Here is a 17,548-nt window from a genome sequence, read left to right as displayed (position 1 = left end):
TATTCTTTATTATATAACATTGGCGCTGTTTTCACAACACGTGAAATCAAGCTTGGGTGGCATGTAATTGCGTGGAGTATGCTTAGGTCTTTAAAGTTCCGCGCTGTTAATTGTTTTTTTCTTCCCCTGGTTTAAAACTGCATCTGGAATTTAATAAAATTTTTAATCTTATAGCCTCTATCTGGCCCTCCCCATCACAGGATGGACAGACTATCAACACTGAATATAGGCTACAAATTTTAAAAACTATTGGTAGATTAATGGCCTTTTTTTTAACACATACTCATTTCAGCAAAATGCAATATTGGTTGACCTCTAATTTATATTTATTTATATAATGGGATAAGCAATGTTAAGGCCATGCTGAATATGTTCCCCTCCCTGTTTAAGTAAGAGTATTTGATACATGATTTAGATTATTTGGGTTTGTTTGGTCTTAAATTAGATTTTAAAAACACTACAGCATCCCTGGTGCTGCTCTAAAGGCATATGGTGGTCACACCTAGTTTGATTAAAAAAAATTTAATTTTTACTGAACCTGTATGAAATTTATTGATAAACAAAAATGATTAATGGCATTATTGTTTTTTAAATATTCTCACTACACAAATACAAAATAAAAAATTCACAATTGCCTATATTATATATAGCATAGTATTTATATTTGTGGGTTTTCTCTGCTCTAAAATAGTTTATGGGCTAGATATTACTGTTGTGTAGAGGAAAACGTGCTGCATGCCATAATAACGTGTGATAGGTGAGTGAATCTTCTTTTGAGTTAGTTATTTTCATTGAATTCGTTTAAACAGCTCACAAAACAGTATAAATGATTCTTTAGCAAATCGGTGTCAATTGGAATCAAAATAAGTTTTAAAAATCTGTAACCAGTAATTCCAAATAACTGGAAAGTCATGGAAATTCATTGGTCAAAAAGGGGTGGAACCCTGTACATTAATTCCTCTAGGAAGCAACTTGTTATAGTCTAAAAACAACAGGGGACAAACATTTAAGAGGACAGACAAATCAGTTAAACTAAATCACGTTTTACTTCACATGACAGTAAAATCAATTATCTTTTTATACTTATTATATTGTCTATTGGTAGCTGTCATGAAAAGAGGACTGTAACCAGTGAGGAATGTTAATCTAACTGAATGTGCATGTTTCTCGAGTAATCTTTTCATTTCCCACACTACAACAGCTACAGCTTTTAACATTTCACACAACTTAAGGTTAACATTAATTATACATAAACATAGGCCTATAGAATAGAATATGCATTGCCAGGGCTTGTGCAAATGATTGTCTGCAACATTAAGTGCAGCCTGTGGACTATACAGAATGTTTGTTGTTGTTGTTGTTGTTGTTGTTGTTGTTGTTGTTGTTGTTGTTGTTGTTTTAAACACGAACATTCCCAAAATCTTCATATCAGGTTCAACTAAGGTCACATAATGTTGATATTATCAGAAGACCTGATGTATGTTCTTTACCATTTCTTAATGACGCCTTAAAGATTAGTCGATTTTTATGGTTTGTATTTCCATATTCATACACATTCAATTCATGGAACGAAAACGATACATGGAGAACAAGCGATTAAAACGATTATCCTTGCGAGTCTGCCTGAACATGATCGTCTAAATCGGAGAAGTGAGAGGTTTGCCATGGGAGGGAGAGAAGGATGGCGAGAGGCGGAACAAACCGGTGTGTGTTCCCGGATACATGCTGAAGCGGCTCACCCGCAGTGCAGATTAACCCTTGAGACGCCAGAGAAGCTCAACGCTGAGTGAAGCACAAGTCACCGCATCTGCGTTGTTTTTGTGGATCTGTCGTTGTGCGTTGATCTTTCTTAATATTGTTTATTTGATAATGGGCTTCGGGCGGTGCGCATTCCTTATTACCATTGACTGGCAGACTGGCACAGGTATGTGACACATCATGAAGATGAGAGCCTATTCAACTCAGTCATCTCTCACTCTTTCACTCCTGCTCTATAATGGAGAATTTATTTGATTATTTCTATGTTTTAAGCTCCTATGTGTCATTCTAACCAGTGATGATGCTCTGCAGCACCGGTGGATGGACAGCTCCGCGTTTGAGCATAAGCGATGTGCACTGCGTGACCTCTTAATGGTCCGAAACATTTAACTGTCCTAATGTCAGTATGTCGGTCCGTGTCATTACAGCTGTGTCGATAAAGCAAGATTTTATCTGAGACTATTATGAGAGTGTAATTATTATGCTGAAACCTATACCACACTGTTGATGCGCGCTTGCGTGACACATTCCTACAATATCAACTTGTTTGAGAGTTTTATCAACTGTTCCAGTCTTCTTAGTCTAAGAGATGTTTCCACTAGAAGCCTGCTGTTGGCTAATGAGCGGCGCCTTATACCAACACAAAGAGGCACCAAAACACATTCCCGGACTTTCCTTTTCAATGTACATTTTATTATATATATATATATATATATATATATATATATATATATATATATATATATATATATATATATAATTGCACTCTAATCTCTCTTAGATAATACTATTCTGGTGCAAGTGAAACTTTGTAATGCAGCACTTTTTGTACCACTGTGTCCAGATGAATCGCTTATGATGTATTATTATTCCTCTTTTGTAAATCGCTTTGGGTAAAAGCGTCTGCCAAATGAATAAATGTAAATGTGTTGCATGGAGGATTTAAATAGCATATTATGCCAATTTATTTCAAGTTAATATTTATAAGACTGTGCTTGGCAGAGGTAAAAGCTTAAAGCTAATTATTCATTTTTAAAGTTTCTACAATCAACAGTAAACCATGCTCAACCACCAGTAAATGCCTGGTTTTTCAATCAAGTGAAAAAGGCAGTGTTATTTCTTATGTAGGAATGTATTCTTTTAAATAACTGAATTTAGCAGGACAGAGATGAAGTGGGTGTACTGATCAACTATCAACTATCTGAAGAAATTTATAGCACATGGAAGATCAAAACAATAAGCTCAAAGTTATCTTTAACCCACGTGCCATCCATCCTATCACTGGCAGAAAAGAACAAAGAAAACAAGTGTAGAGAGAGAGAGAGAGAGAGACAGAGAGAGAGAGCAGTGATGGGTCATAGGGAAATTCAGACATACTGTTGAGCTTGAAGGACATTTATTCAACCATTCATTAACCCTGCATTAATACACCCTCTTTTACACACTCACAGTAAGTGATCTCACACATCAATAGGTGGCCTAAAATAATACTGGGTTGCAATACTGTGTTTAGCTTTGTGTGCCAATATCGAATGATGTATGGTATACAATTTACATATAATTTCTTTTAATAAATATTCAAAAATCATTTTTATTTGAACGTAAAATAACTTCAATGTATTCAGTTGAACTTTGCATAACCAAAAACTGATTTATTCCATCACCAAAATAATTGCATAGAAATGTAATTTAATACAGATATTAAGATTACTAAACGTAATTTGTTAGAAAGCAGTACCTTGCTGATTTCTTGAACTCAAAGCAAGATATACTGATTTTATAATATACGAGAAATATTTTCTTGTCTAGTTTTTATGTTGAGGGCAAAGACATTCTGTGATGGCTCAAGCTTCCTTCTATTGTTGAAAAGGATCTAATCAAAACTTCCTTTGGAGAATACCTTCAGTACATTGGACTTTCTCTGTACTCTAACATGAATGGTCTTGAATGATTAAGACTCAAGTAAGGATGTCATTTTGTCCTTGGTGCGACTTGCACAAGCTGCATGCTCTCAATGGACTATGCAGATATGCACACTTCATTGGTCACTGAATTGAAGGAAAGTGCACTTTCAAGGAGTCTGAACATGCAGAGTAAAGTCAAACTACTTTTATAGTTAGCATATCATGTTATTGACAGCATTTTGGTAGCTTTAATTTTGACTCAACAGTGAATTTACTTTCTTGTTCATTTACAGGTTTTTTGAGAAGTGGCGTAGTTTCACTAATCTCTGCTGTCCACATAAGCTGCACCAACAAAAAATCAACTCTCATTTCCCTCTCTTCAGTCTACCTTTGACAAGATCAGAAAGAGCACAATCCATCAACAGGTCAGCCTTCTCAGGCTGAACACAAAGCTCTCTTTGTGACTTTTAGAAGATTCACTCTCATCTTTTAAGTTAACACCTCTTACATTAAACACAAATCATTATATTATTGCAGAAAACAGCCCTCAGCCAATCCAGTGGCTGATGGGTTAGGAGGAGGGGCTTCAGGAGTATCCCAATTGGAGTGCTGTGAGGTTAGTAGCGAGAAGGTTGCTGGTGCCGAATGCAGAACATCCTCGAGCAGAACTTGGACATGGCCACGGCTCTGCTTGCGGGTGAAAAGCTGAAGGAGTTGATCCTGCCGGGTTCCACCCAGGATGAGAAGGGTGGGGTACTTGCTGGTCTCATGGTGCAGCTCAAACTAGAGTTGCCCTTTGACCGGGTCGTCACCATAGGAACTGTCATCATCCCTATACTACTGGTCACATTAGTGTTCACACGGAACTTTGCAGGTTAGTGGTGTGCCTCAGCGACAGCATGTTATGCAACATTTTCTTGAAAAATTTACCAGTTCATTGAAGCTGACCCTACTTATAATATTTGTAGTGCACTCATGGGCACCTAGATGCAACCAAACTGTGTTGCTTGGCATGCCAATTTCAGTTTTGTGCCCTGCAGTTTCATACCATTCCATCATATCTACCACTTATTATTTGATCATTGTTTTACTGTAGCTCAACTGGTAGAGCATGGTGTTAACAATACAAAGGTTTTGGGTTTGATTCCAAGGGAACACACAAACTGGCAAAATGTATACCTTGAATGTGCTGTTACTTTGCATAAAGGTGTAAAGATCGATAGCGAGACAAAAATACACAAATGCAGAAGAACAGTTCAAAGGATTTGAAACCCAGCTGACATACAGCAAACTGGAAGGCAACAACACACCCGACACGCTGGCAACCAACAGATACACAAGACAGGACCAACTAGGTAGAAAGAGTAAGGTTAGTTAATTCACACCAAAACAACAATCTAGTGAGATATTCAGTCGAAAATTAACTACATTTAACATTAAATCAGACAATCCAAGGACATGACACACAAGGGGATTAATATAGGCATGAACAAACAAGGGGCAGGTGCTGCTCGCAGCTGAAAATTGGCATGATCAGCATTCCCATGGAAATAATCAGGGTTCCCATGGAAATGCTGATTCCGCATTCCAGCGGCCCCTGAAACACATGAGGGCGAAAACTTCAACATGCTTGGAACAAAACAAATGGAGCGTGAGTGTCCGGATCCCGACAAAGACCAAAACCAAACCAGACAGGAAGTCAGGATCCAGACACCATGCCCCAGCATGATGCTGCTTTCCTCATCAGACAAAAATCCAACCTGACAGGATCGTGACATCACCGGAGAGCAAGCGGCGGTAACTTGCGCTCTGCAGTCACTAACAATTGGATCCGTGCACTCACACAAAGAACGTACACGAAACACGAGACAGACATGGGACGAAAGGCCGCTGCCAAATGCATGACATGATACATAAAGTACATTCAACTAAAAACACATTCATTTAAAAAATGTTAACTAGATGGCATGGCATGAAATTCTATTTCAGAAATATATTAGAATAAGCATTGGTGACGGTGTGACAATTTTTATTTGTTGACATCACTCAGATCTTACCTTTCATCTCTTACTAACAGCTCTATGGGGCTTTCTCTATTCTTGCTGACTAATGCTGCCCAGAAAAGGAGGAGTTAAAACACAGTGCTTATTTTTGCTAGGGAGATCGTAGGGTGATTTAGTATGAATAGAGTGAGAGAGAGATAATGATAAAGAGAGGTTGTTTGGGGAGTGTACTCTAAACACTGAGTCAGTCTTACTGCAAAGCAGCACCAACCAGCTGTGACTGAACATCAAGAATCCTCCTGAGGAGAAACGTGCAGAATAGTTTAGATCTGAATAGCTGTTAGCGATATACTATAATTTTTGCTAAGGATGGCTTTTGGCTGAAATTCATGTTACACTGCAGCTAAAATTGCCTATTCATCTTATATGAGTTGCCACTCACATTGGGAGTGTATATATTTATTTATTTTGATAGGGAAAAGACTTTTATCCTGAACACTTAATGGTGATCAGAAAAGAGTACATGTAAAGGTCAAACCATCTTCATTTTCTTGGCTGAGGCTTAGTTAAGGGTTAGTATGTTTAAATCATAATTTGAAACTGTATTACATCTGTCAGTAAATACTGATGTCTAAAGAAGAGCATGCAAGCTAGAGGTTCATCTAGCCAAACATAAAACATTGCTTTGTAAAACTAGAACTGACAAAAAGTGGACTGTATACACCAGCTCGATCTCATGATGTTATGACGGTAAGTGAGGTCCCAAAGGCGATGTAACCAAAAACAGAGTCTTTTAATGATTGTTCAGGAAGCAATAATGAAGAACACAAAGTCTTCTCCTTGAGAGGTATGCAAACAAACAACCCGCAGAGAGGGCGATAATAAACAGAACAAAACAAGACTGTAGTTTGCTTCTTGTGAGAGAAACTCTAGTGAGAATCCGACAAAGAACGCAGCGAGAGCAGGGAGAGAAATAGAGAGCTAATCAGAGGAAAGAGGGAACAGGTGGGAAGAGAATTAACGAGGAATTCAGGGGAGATGAGGAACAGCTGGAGGAGGAGAGAAAGGAGAGGGAAAGTAACATATAACGATCAGCAGAGGGCGACAGAGTAGAGGGAAAGAACAGAAACGAGACATACCATGACAGTACCCCTCCCTCAACGAGCGCCTCCTGGCGCTTCCGAGGAGGAGACCTGGCGGCCGCGGAGGAAATCATCGATAAGCGAACGGTCCAACATGTCCCGAGAGGGGACCCAACTTCTCTCCTCAGGTCCGCATCCCTCCCAATCCACCAGAAACTGATGTCCACGACCCCGAGCGCGCATGTCCAGAATCTTGCGGACCCTGTAGATGGGAGTGCCTTCAACACGAACGGGGAGGGAAGGGGGACGGGTGGGAGCGCGAAGAGTGGGTTTAACACAGGAGATGTGGAAGACTGGGTGGACACGGCGAAGATAGCGGGGGAGAAGAAGTCGCACCACGATGGGACTAATAACCTGCGAGATACGGAACGGCCCGATGAAGCGCGGGGTCAATTTACGAGAAACAGACTTAAGGGGAAGGTTGAGAGTGGAAAGCCATACCTTCTGGCCGCGACAATATCTAGGGCTCTTAGTTCTACACTTGTTAGCAGCTCTCACAGTTTGGTCCCTATAACGGCAAAGAGCTGACCTAACACCCCTCCAGGTGCGCTCGCAACGTTGGACAAAAGCCTGAGTGGAGGGAACGCTGGAATCGGCGAGCTGAGACGAGAACAGCGGGGGTTGGTACCCGAGGCTGCTCTGAAAAGGGGACAAACCGGTAGCAGACGAAGGAAGCGAATTATGGGCGTATTCTGCCCAGGGAAGGTGCTCGGACCAGGACGCAGGGTTACGGAAAGAAAGGCTGCGCAAGATGCGACCAACAGTCTGATTGGCCCGTTCGGCTTGACCGTTAGATTGAGGGTGGAAGCCGGACGAGAGACTGACGGAAGCCCCAATCAAGCGACAAAATTCCCTCCAAAACTGAGACGTAAACTGCGGCCCTCTATCCGAAACAATATCAGAGGGGAGGCCATGAATTCTGAAAACATTTTCGATGACAATTTGCGCCGTCTCTTTAGCGGAGGGGAGCTTAGCGAGGGGGATAAAATGGGCCGCCTTAGAAAATCGATCGATAACCGTGAGAATTACTGTATTGCCCGCCGGCGCAGGGAGTCCGGTGATGAAATCTAAGGCGATGTGTGACCACGGCCGAGAAGGGATAGGAAGAGGTCTGAGAAGTCCGGCCGGAGGAGAGTTCCCAGACTTGGTTTGCGCGCAGACGGAGCAAGCCGCCACGAAACGACGCATGTCACGTTCCCGAGTGGGCCACCAAAAACGCTGGCGAATGGAAGCGAGCGTGCCCCGAACGCCGGGGTGACCAGCCAATTTGGCCGAGTGAGCCCACTGAAGAACGGCCAGGCGGGTAGGGGTGGGAACAAAGAGAAGGTGTCTAGGACAGGTGCGCGGCGAGGGGGTGAGAGTGAGCGCTCGTTTAACCTGCCTCTCTATTCCCCAGACAGTCGACCCAACAATACGTCCCGCAGGGAGAATCCCCTCGGGGTCCGTGGAAACCTCGGGGGAATAGAGACGTGACAAGGCATCAGGCTTGGTGTTCTTGGAGCCTGGGTGGTAGGAAATAACAAAATCAAATCGGGCGAAAAACAGAGCCCAACGAGCCTGGCGTGCGTTAAGTCGTTTAGCAGAACGAATGTATTCTAGGTTCCTATGGTCAGTCCAAACGACAAAAGGAACGGTCGCCCTCTCCAACTAGAGCTAGGCGGATGGCGAGCAGCTCGCGGTTACCCACATCGTAGTTACGTTCAGACGGCGACAGGCGATGAGAAAAGTACGCGCAAGGGTGGACCCTGTTGTCCGAGAGAGCGCGTTGGGAAAGGATGGCTCCCACGCCCACCTCTGACGCGTCAACCTCGACCACGAACTGTCTAGACAAATCAGGTGTAACAAGGATGGGCGCGGACGTAAAGCGGTTCTTGAGGAGATCAAAAGCCCCCTGGGTGGAAACGGACCATCTAAAGCACGACTTGACGGACGTAAGGGCAGTCAGGGGAGCAGCCACCTGACTGAAATTACGGATGAAGCGTCGATAAAAATTGGCGAAACCGAGAAAGCACTGCAGCTCGACGCGCGACTTAGGTACGGGCCAATCTAAAACGGCTTGGACCTTAGCAGAATCCATTCGAATACCCTCTGCAGAAATGACAGAGCCGAGAAAACTAACGGAGGCGGCATGAAAAGTACATTTCTCAGCTTTTACGTAAAGGCGGTTCTCTAATAGGCGCTGGAGGACGCGGCGAACATGCTGGACATGAATTTGGAGAGACGGAGAAAAAAATCAGGATGTCGTCGAGGTAAACAAAAACAAAGATGTTCAGCATATCTCTCAGGATGTCATTAATTAGTGCCTGAAAAACAGCAGGGGCGTTAACGAGGCCGAACGGAAGAACCCGATATTCAAAGTGCCCTAACGGAGTGTTAAACGCCGTCTTCCACTCGTCCTCCTCCCTAATGCGTACGAGATGGTAAGCGTTACGCAGATCCAACTTAGTAAAAAACTTAGCTCCGTGCAAGATCTCGAAAGCTGATGACATAAGAGGGAGCAGGTAACGATTCTTAACTGTTATGTCATTCAGCCCTCGATAATCAATGCAGGGGCGCAAGGAACCGTCCTTCTTCTGAACAAAAAACCCCGCCCCGGCGGGAGAGGAGGAGGGGACAATAGTACCGGCATCGAGAGCTACAGATAAATAATCCTCGAGAGCCTGACGTTCGGGAGCCGACAGCGAGTAAAGTCTTCCCCGGGGGGGAGTGGTTCCCGGACGAAGTTCGATACTACAATCATACGAACGATGCGGAGGGAGAGAAGTGGCCCGGGACCGACAGAACACCGTCCGCAGATCGTGATACTCCTCCGGCACCCCCGACAAATCACCAGGCTCCTCCTGAAAAACAGAGACAGAGGACACAGGGGGAACAGCAGACATTAAACATTTCACATGACAAGAGACATTCCACGAGAGGATAGTATTCTTAGACCAATTAATAGAGGGGTTATGTTGGACTAGCCAGGGGTGGCCTAAAACAATAGGGGCGAAAGGGGAGTGAAAAATAAAAAAAGAAATGGTCTCGCTGTGATTACCGGAGACAGTGAGGGTCAAAGGTAATGTCTCACGCTGAATCTTGGGGAGGGAACTGCCGTCCAAGGCAAATAGGGCCGTGGACTTTCTTAAATCCATGAGGGGGATACCGTGTTCCCGAGCCCAGGTCTCGTCCATGAAGCAGCCCTCCGCCCCAGAGTCAATCAAAGCCCTGCAGGTGGCAGAAGAGCCGGTCCAGCGGAGATGGACGGGAAAGGTGGTGCAAGACCTCGAAGGAGAGACCAGAGTAGTAGCGCTCTCCAGTAGCTCTCCTTTTACTGGCGAGCTCCGGCTTTTACCGGGCAGGAGGTAACGAAGTGAGTGGCAGAGCCGCAATAGAGGCAGAGACGGTGGGTGATTCTCCGCTCCTTTTCCTTAGCCGAAATACAGATACCCCCCAGCTGCATGGGCTCAGAAACCAAGGTGGAGGAGGAGGATGGTAGTGCTGCGGAGAGGGGAGCAAAGGAAAATGTGGACTCCTGGTCACGAACTCGGCGACGACGGTCGAACCGTCTCTCTATGCGGATGGCGAGCTCAATCACGGAATCCATGCTGGAAGGAACCTCTCGGGAAAGAATCTCGTCCTTAACCTCCGCGCAGAGACCCTCCAGAAAACGGGCGAGCAGCGCCGGCTCGTTCCAGTCGCAGGAGGCAGCAAGAGTCCGGAACTCAATGGAGTAGTCAGTAATGGATCGCTTACCCTGACACAAAGACGACAGGACCCGGGAAGCCTCTTCACCAAAAACGGAGCGGTCAAAAACCCATATCATCTCCTCCTTAAAATCCCGATAACGGTTGGTATCTGGCAGCCTCCGCCTCCCAGATGGTCGTTCCCCACTCTCGAGCCCGTCCAGAAAGGAGAGATATCACGTAGGCGATACGGGCTCTGCTCTGGGAATAAGTAGTGGGCTGGAGAGAAAAAACTACATCACACTGGGTGAGAAACGCGCGGCATTCTGTGGGCTCACCAGCATAGCACGGCGGGTTATTGATCCTGGGTTCAAGAGGCACAGGAGTCTTGGAGGTGACCGATGAATAAAGGCGAAGAAGGTGTACCTGACCTGTGAGGTCGGCGACTTGAGCAGCCAGGGTCTCGACGGCATGTCGCGCAGCAGATAGCTCCATCTCGTGTCTGCCCAGCATCGCGCCCTGGAACTTGACGGCAAACCGTAAAGGATCCGGAGTCGCTGGGTCCATCGTCGTCGGATTCTTCTGTTATGACGGTAACTGAGGACCCAAAGGCGATGTAACCAAAAACAGAGTCTTTTAATGATTGTTCAGGAAGCAATAACGAAGAACACAAAGTCTTCTCCTTGAGAGGTATGCAAACAAACAACCCGCAGAGAGGGCGATAATAAACAGAACAAAACAAGACTGTAGTTTGCTTCTTGTGAGAGAAACTCTAGTGAGAATCCGACAAAGAATGCAGCGAGAGCAGGGAGAGAAATAGAGAGCTAATCAGAGGAAAGAGGGAACAGGTGGGAAGAGAATTAACGAGGAATTCAGGGGAGATGAGGAACAGCTGGAGGAGGAGAGAAAGGAGAGGGCAAGTAACATATAACGATCAGCAGAGGGCGACAGAGTAGAGGGAAAGAACAGAAACGAGACATACCATGACACATGAAAAGTCGTAATTGTATGAAATCACACAAGTTGGTTAATATGGACTCATAAAAATTGTAGTTGTGCAAATCCCCATTTGTGTAATGCGGAAGTAATTTATAACCAATTTGTATTGCATAACTTGCATTTTTTGTAATGAAAGTTTCATTCTGGGCAAAAGTACAATCCACTTAGACATAGAGTGAAGAGTTACAGCTGCTGTAAAATAATTAGCCACTAGCTATGTCCAATTTGCACAAATGTAGGCAAATGTTATTATTGATTCTTCACTGGATCAGCATATGTTGTATTTTGTGTGCTGGTCCAACAGCATGGGATGCTGGTGTTCCCACCAGTCTTCTTAAATAACTTAACCAGCTTCACCAGAAAAACCATGCTGGTCAACTAACTTCATCAGCTAGTTTGCTGGTGAAAAGCATGGCTGTGTCGGTCCACCATCTAGACCAGCACTGATCCAGCATTATCCTGCATGGGAATTCCATGCTGGTTAAGCTGGTCTTTTTAGCAGGAGAGACAACTCTCTTCGGAGTATACTGGTTTCATGGGCAGAGGCAGTTGGGGTATTTAACAGATTGCTGAATGGCATAATCCTCATTATTTTGGCAAGAGGGATTCTTGTGGTTTCTTGCAGTTAATTAATCATTCCTTTCCCTTTTAGAGGAATCTATATATTGCTACACCCCACACAACTTCACACGAGATCAGGCCCTGTATGCCAGAGGCTACTGCTGGACAGAGCTGCGGGATGCATTACCCGGTGTTGACCCTGATCTCCGGCCTTCCCTGTTTGAGCACAAGTTTCTGCCTTATGCTCTGATGGCCTTTGCAGGCATAATGTACATACCTGTCCTGGGATGGGAGTTCCTGGCCTCCACTCGCCTCACCTCTGAGCTCAACTTCCTCCTTCAAGAGATCGACAACTGCTACCACAGGGCAGCCGAGGGCCGAGCACCCAAGATTGAGAAGCAGATCCAGTCCAAAGGGCCAGGGATTACAGAAAGCGAGCGACGTGAGATCATTGAGAATGCTGAGAAGGAGAAGAGCCCTGAGCAAAACCTGTTTGAAAAGTATCTAGAAAGGCGAGGGCAGAATAATTTTCTGGCTAAGTTGTATTTGGCACGGCATTTAGCCATCATCTGCCTCAGCTCAATCCCCATTACTTACCTGAGTACTTATTATGCCCGTCAGAGGCAGAATGAGTTCACCTGTGCCCTGGGCGAGCCACCTGACACTAGCAGCATTCCTGAACTGCGGTTAAATGTTAATTGCAAACTGCCAGCCGTGCAGCTCCAGCGCATTATGGCTGCCGTGGATATCGCCTTGCTCTGTACTATGAACCTCATCATCCTTTTGAACTTGCTGCATTTGTTTGTGGTGCGCAAGTCCAACTTTGTCTTCGACAAGCTGCACAAAGTGGGAATTAAAACACGCAGGCGCTGGCAAAAGTCACAGTTTTGTGACATCAATATTCTTGCCATGTTCTGTAATGAGAACAGAGACCACATTAAGTCTCTTAACAGACTGGACTTTATCACTAATGAGAGTGACCTCATGTATGATAATGTGGTGCGGCAGCTGTTGGCAGCCTTAGCCCAGTCCAACCAGGATGCCACTCCGACTGTGAGAGACTCTGGTATCCAGACTGTTGACCCCAGTATAAACCCATCTGTGCTTGGTGTAGGAGAGCTGAGTGGAGAACCCTCAGTAATCAAAAGACCCCGCAAGAAGATGAAATGGATCCCCACATCTAACCCTTTGCCACAGTCCTTTAAAGTAAGACTTGAAATGAAGTTCTCATTCATTGTAGCACATTTATATGCAAATTTCTAGAACAAATTTTGGTTAATGCACTTTGAACTCTTACTGATCATAATAATTAAATAGCCTGCTTTTCTTATGATCCTTCAATTGATTAAATTAACTTTTTAATGTGTTTGAACAGGAACCCCTCACTCTAACCAGGCTGGAAAATAGTATGAAGGCAGAAAAACCTAAACCAGTACGGAGGAAGAATGAAAGCATTATGGCTCCACTTCTGGATAGTAAGAGCACACAACATCCTCCTACTACCAAAGGTAATGCTGGAGTGAAACCTGGTCCAAGTCAGTATTGTTCATTTTACTGAGGTTAAAATCCCATTATCTCTTCTTATACTGATGCTAATTTAATTTTTCCACTGCAGAAACATATAATATAGAGAAGAAACACACTCTTAATCTCACGCTGGATGTTCATCCTTACATGCTAACCATCCAGAAAGCAAAACCAGAAAAGTTGAACTCCGAGCCACCCCCTGTTGAGCACTCTCTCGACAATGTTTATATTGAGGGCCCACATACAATTGGCCATGTCTCCTCTTCTCTAACTGGTATGCAGAGATTTCTTTTGAGAATATGTCACCAGGGCAGCCAAACCCTCTTGTTGTCTGTCTACCTATATGTTTAAATAAGATTTTGCTGGAAGGTTTTATATTGGTACTACTAAAAATTATTTGTTTACTGTCCCCTTAGAGAAGAAAGATTCTCCTCCACTGTCCACAACCACCACCTTCTCCACAGCCACATTCTCCACAACATCCTATATGAATGGTGATACAAACAACCTGCCTCCTTCAGACTCCCTGAAGGTCAAGGATCCTCTCAATCAGGGGGCTGAACCTGAGAGCCAACCTGGGCCTTTCAGCAAAAATCCCTCGCACCCACTGCTGAGCATCCATCACACCTTGCATGAGGAAGAGGAGGAGCAAAGCAAAAGAGCCAGACTAACCAGACCTGGCGAGCTGATTGCTGATGGAGAGTGCTGAAGGCAGATAAACATGTGCACATACTCTCACACAAATGCAATAGCACTTAGAATATGAACTGAAGCACAAAAGAATATGCTGGTTTTTAGGGTAATGTTTTTGGATTTCCAGTTATGTGTGGATTACTGATTAATACATTTTCAGAGATAATGATTATGGGACATTTGGTAGGCAATGTTGAGATGTTATACAGTAACACATTCACAATTATGACGAGGCGGAGGTCATGGCCGGGCCCTGAGGGTGCACAGCTGGTGCTAAGTCAAATAATTTGCAGGGGAGAGAGATAAAGGGGAGTCGGAGACACCAGTTCGGGAGAGAGTGAAACACACGCGGCCACTCTGTGTGTGTGTGTGTGTGTGTGTGTGTGTGTGTGTGTGTGTTTATGTTTGTTTTATGTTGTTTTATGTTGCGTTTATGTCATTAAAGTTTACGTTGACTGTTCTGCCGGGTCCCCATCCCTAACCCATTACATTGGTTCCGAAACCCGGGAAGGAGGAGGGATGTGCTGTTGTGGAGTCTCTTTGCTGCTTCCGTCCACCAGGGGAGGGTTTAGAAACTCGGGAAGGAGGAGGGATGCGCTGTTGTGGAGTCTCTTTGCTGCGAATAGGAGTCACTGCCAGCCACCGGGAGTCGGAGGAAGTGCTGCCATCTGCCAGGAAGGTGAGGAGCCGTTCTCGGAGGGCATGGCCGGGCCGTGAGGTTGCACGGCCGGAACTGAGTCAATTAATTAGCAGGAGAGAGAAATAAAGGGGAGCCAGAGATACCAGTTCAGGAGAGAGACACCCAAGACCTTGTTGCTTACCCAATGTGTTGATGTGTCCCCTATAACATTTCAAATGAAGGCAGACGCACATACATTTTTTTTTTTTTTTGCAAAAAGCACGATTTGTTCATTTATAACATTAATTTCAATGCAGTTTCATGCACTTTTACACAGCACATTTTTTTCACTGATGTCAAGAGTTATCCAACGCAAAACAGTTTATGTATTCTTAAAATATGCAACCTCACGTTATTATTGTTGCAATAATATGCAGATATGGACTGTATATACTAAGCTGTATAGAAAAAAAGTACTTCTTTCATTTAATAATATGAAATATTTTAGGCATTTTCCTTGTTCAAAAATGATAATCACTACGGTAATTTACAAATCCCATGGCTTGTTTATCCTCACACCTTCTGTGCACTTATTCAATGGAATTGAATCAATCTAGGTCTCTGGTTCAAAGTGTTAAAAACATTAAACTCTAGATCATCAGAGGAACAAAGGGATTCTTACACCAGCTTTTTTTGAACTGACAGGGTTATGAAGGGTGGATTTCTTCATTTGCAAAGTTCTGTTTTACCTTTTCAAATTGAAGAGGAAAACATGCTTTTTATATCTGGTTCACCATCACATGAACCACAACTCATGGATATTGTCATTGTAAATACCTTTGTAAATCCTGCTTAAAACATTTGATATTCACTGAAGCAACATGTGCTGATGTATAACAAATAGCTTGACAAAAACAAATTACACTGATTGTGAAAAGCGCAAGAACTCACAACACTTATAATCCAAGAGCACCTCTAACCACAAGGCATGAGATTGACAGTGGGAAATAACTACTGCAGCCCTCTGTTTTTTCCAGCACATACCATGTTCCAAGTGCAATATTTTGATAACAATTATATGATACAGGTAACACAGATCATGAATGACAATACCATTTGAGTGGAAAGAACCATGGCTTTTTTAAATCAGAAAATACTTTGGTGGCATGTTGGGTGCTAATCTCACACTTGAAAATCTAGAATTGTGAATGTATGAATAGCACTTAGTACTTGAGCCAACATGTCCAAATGGTGTTTGACAAGGTATGTATCAAAAAGGTTTATAAAGTAATTTTTATTTTTTTCCACATATATATTACCTTGTACTATTTGTTATATTATGTTGAAGGGTTGTAAATGAATATTTTTATAGTTCGAAATTATGTTTTTATTACTTTTATTTTTTGTTTCTTTTATCTATTTCTGCTCCACAAACTAAGCTTGGATTTCTTGAAAATGTGATTTATATACAGTATATTTATGGAGTTGCAGCATTTCAAGAAAGTAACCTGCTTTTAGAAATCCATTAGACTATGCTAAAAAAGAGAAAAGCTAAGATTATTACATGGGTTGTATACCGTATGTCCAGTTGTTAATTACACTCATGTTACATTTTTTAAATACACATATGATTTGAATCATTTGATCTTTCACCTAGTCTGTTTTTGCACAGGTCAGCCCTTTATCTTTTAATCTCTCTGACCCACTGCAATTCACAAAGCATGTGATCTAAAAGCACTTAGAAGAACTGTCCCACAAATGTACTGTATATGTTTGATAAGAAATATCTGTAATAGGTGATGACACAGCTATCAGTAGGTGGCTCACACAGACCCAACACTTACAGTGCAGTATTTATATATTACAGTATATATTAATATACAAGTATAAGTATTATATTAATATATAAGTATTATATACTTGCAGTATTTGTAGTATTTGTATTGCAATTAAGTGCAAAATGTAGCTAAATTAGCTGCAAAAATAAAAGGCATCTTCTTCTGTTTCACACATGGCAATAAAAGACTGAGCACAAGCTGGTCCTTGAATAAATTATTTAATCAATTATAATAATGTAATTTGTGCATGTGCACAATTTAATTTTTTACTCTGTGCTTGTGCTTGTGATTTATATTTATCCAAGTGGCTGGAGTGTTTTGTTTGTTCAGATCCATTTATTGATTCAGAGACCATTTCTGGTGATGCCTGAAGGTGGTGACAAATAAGTGTTTTATGTGAAATGAGTTAGTTACTGAATCAACGATCAAAAGAAACATTTCATCCTTTAAAATGTGTATGACTAGAGACCTACAAAGAGAATTTAGTAGAGGATTTAAGCATTATAAGAACAAAGCAAATCTATCATTTCCCTACAGTTTGTGAGCTGCTGAGCATGAATTTAATCAAAAGAGAACAATAATAGACTAATTCTGAGTTTCAATGACACATCAGTACATTTACACACACACACACACACACACACACACACACACACACACACACACACACACACACACACACATATGTATATAGACTTCAGTAAAATGCCTGCAACTGCACACCAACATTATAATGATCAACATCACCAGTACCGATCAAACTATTACCTCACAATGTAAAAATAATAATTTAATGAAGACTCTTGCGCTGATATAAACTCCACTTACAATGTGTGTTT

At 42.8% G+C, this 17,548-nt stretch overlaps 1 protein-coding gene across 1 annotated transcript; it reads left to right on the top strand.

Annotated features, from left to right (window-relative positions):
* Positions 1 to 12,006: 12,006 nt before the first annotated feature.
* panx2 (pannexin 2) lies at positions 12,007 to 15,552 on the top strand. Its single transcript, XM_052097227.1, has 5 exons — positions 12,007 to 12,025; positions 12,124 to 13,238; positions 13,408 to 13,540; positions 13,648 to 13,833; positions 13,976 to 15,552. The coding sequence occupies exons 1-5, from the start codon at positions 12,007 to 12,009 to the stop codon at positions 14,266 to 14,268; spliced, it is 1,746 nt and encodes a 581-aa protein (XP_051953187.1). The 3' UTR covers positions 14,269 to 15,552.
* The last annotated feature ends 1,996 nt before the right edge of the window (positions 15,553 to 17,548 follow it).

This window comes from Xyrauchen texanus, chromosome 29, assembly GCF_025860055.1.
Source record: "Xyrauchen texanus isolate HMW12.3.18 chromosome 29, RBS_HiC_50CHRs, whole genome shotgun sequence".
NCBI lineage: Eukaryota > Metazoa > Chordata > Actinopteri > Cypriniformes > Catostomidae > Xyrauchen > Xyrauchen texanus.
Note: the sequence above shows the minus strand (reverse complement) of the source record. Positions and strands in the feature narration are given on the sequence as shown.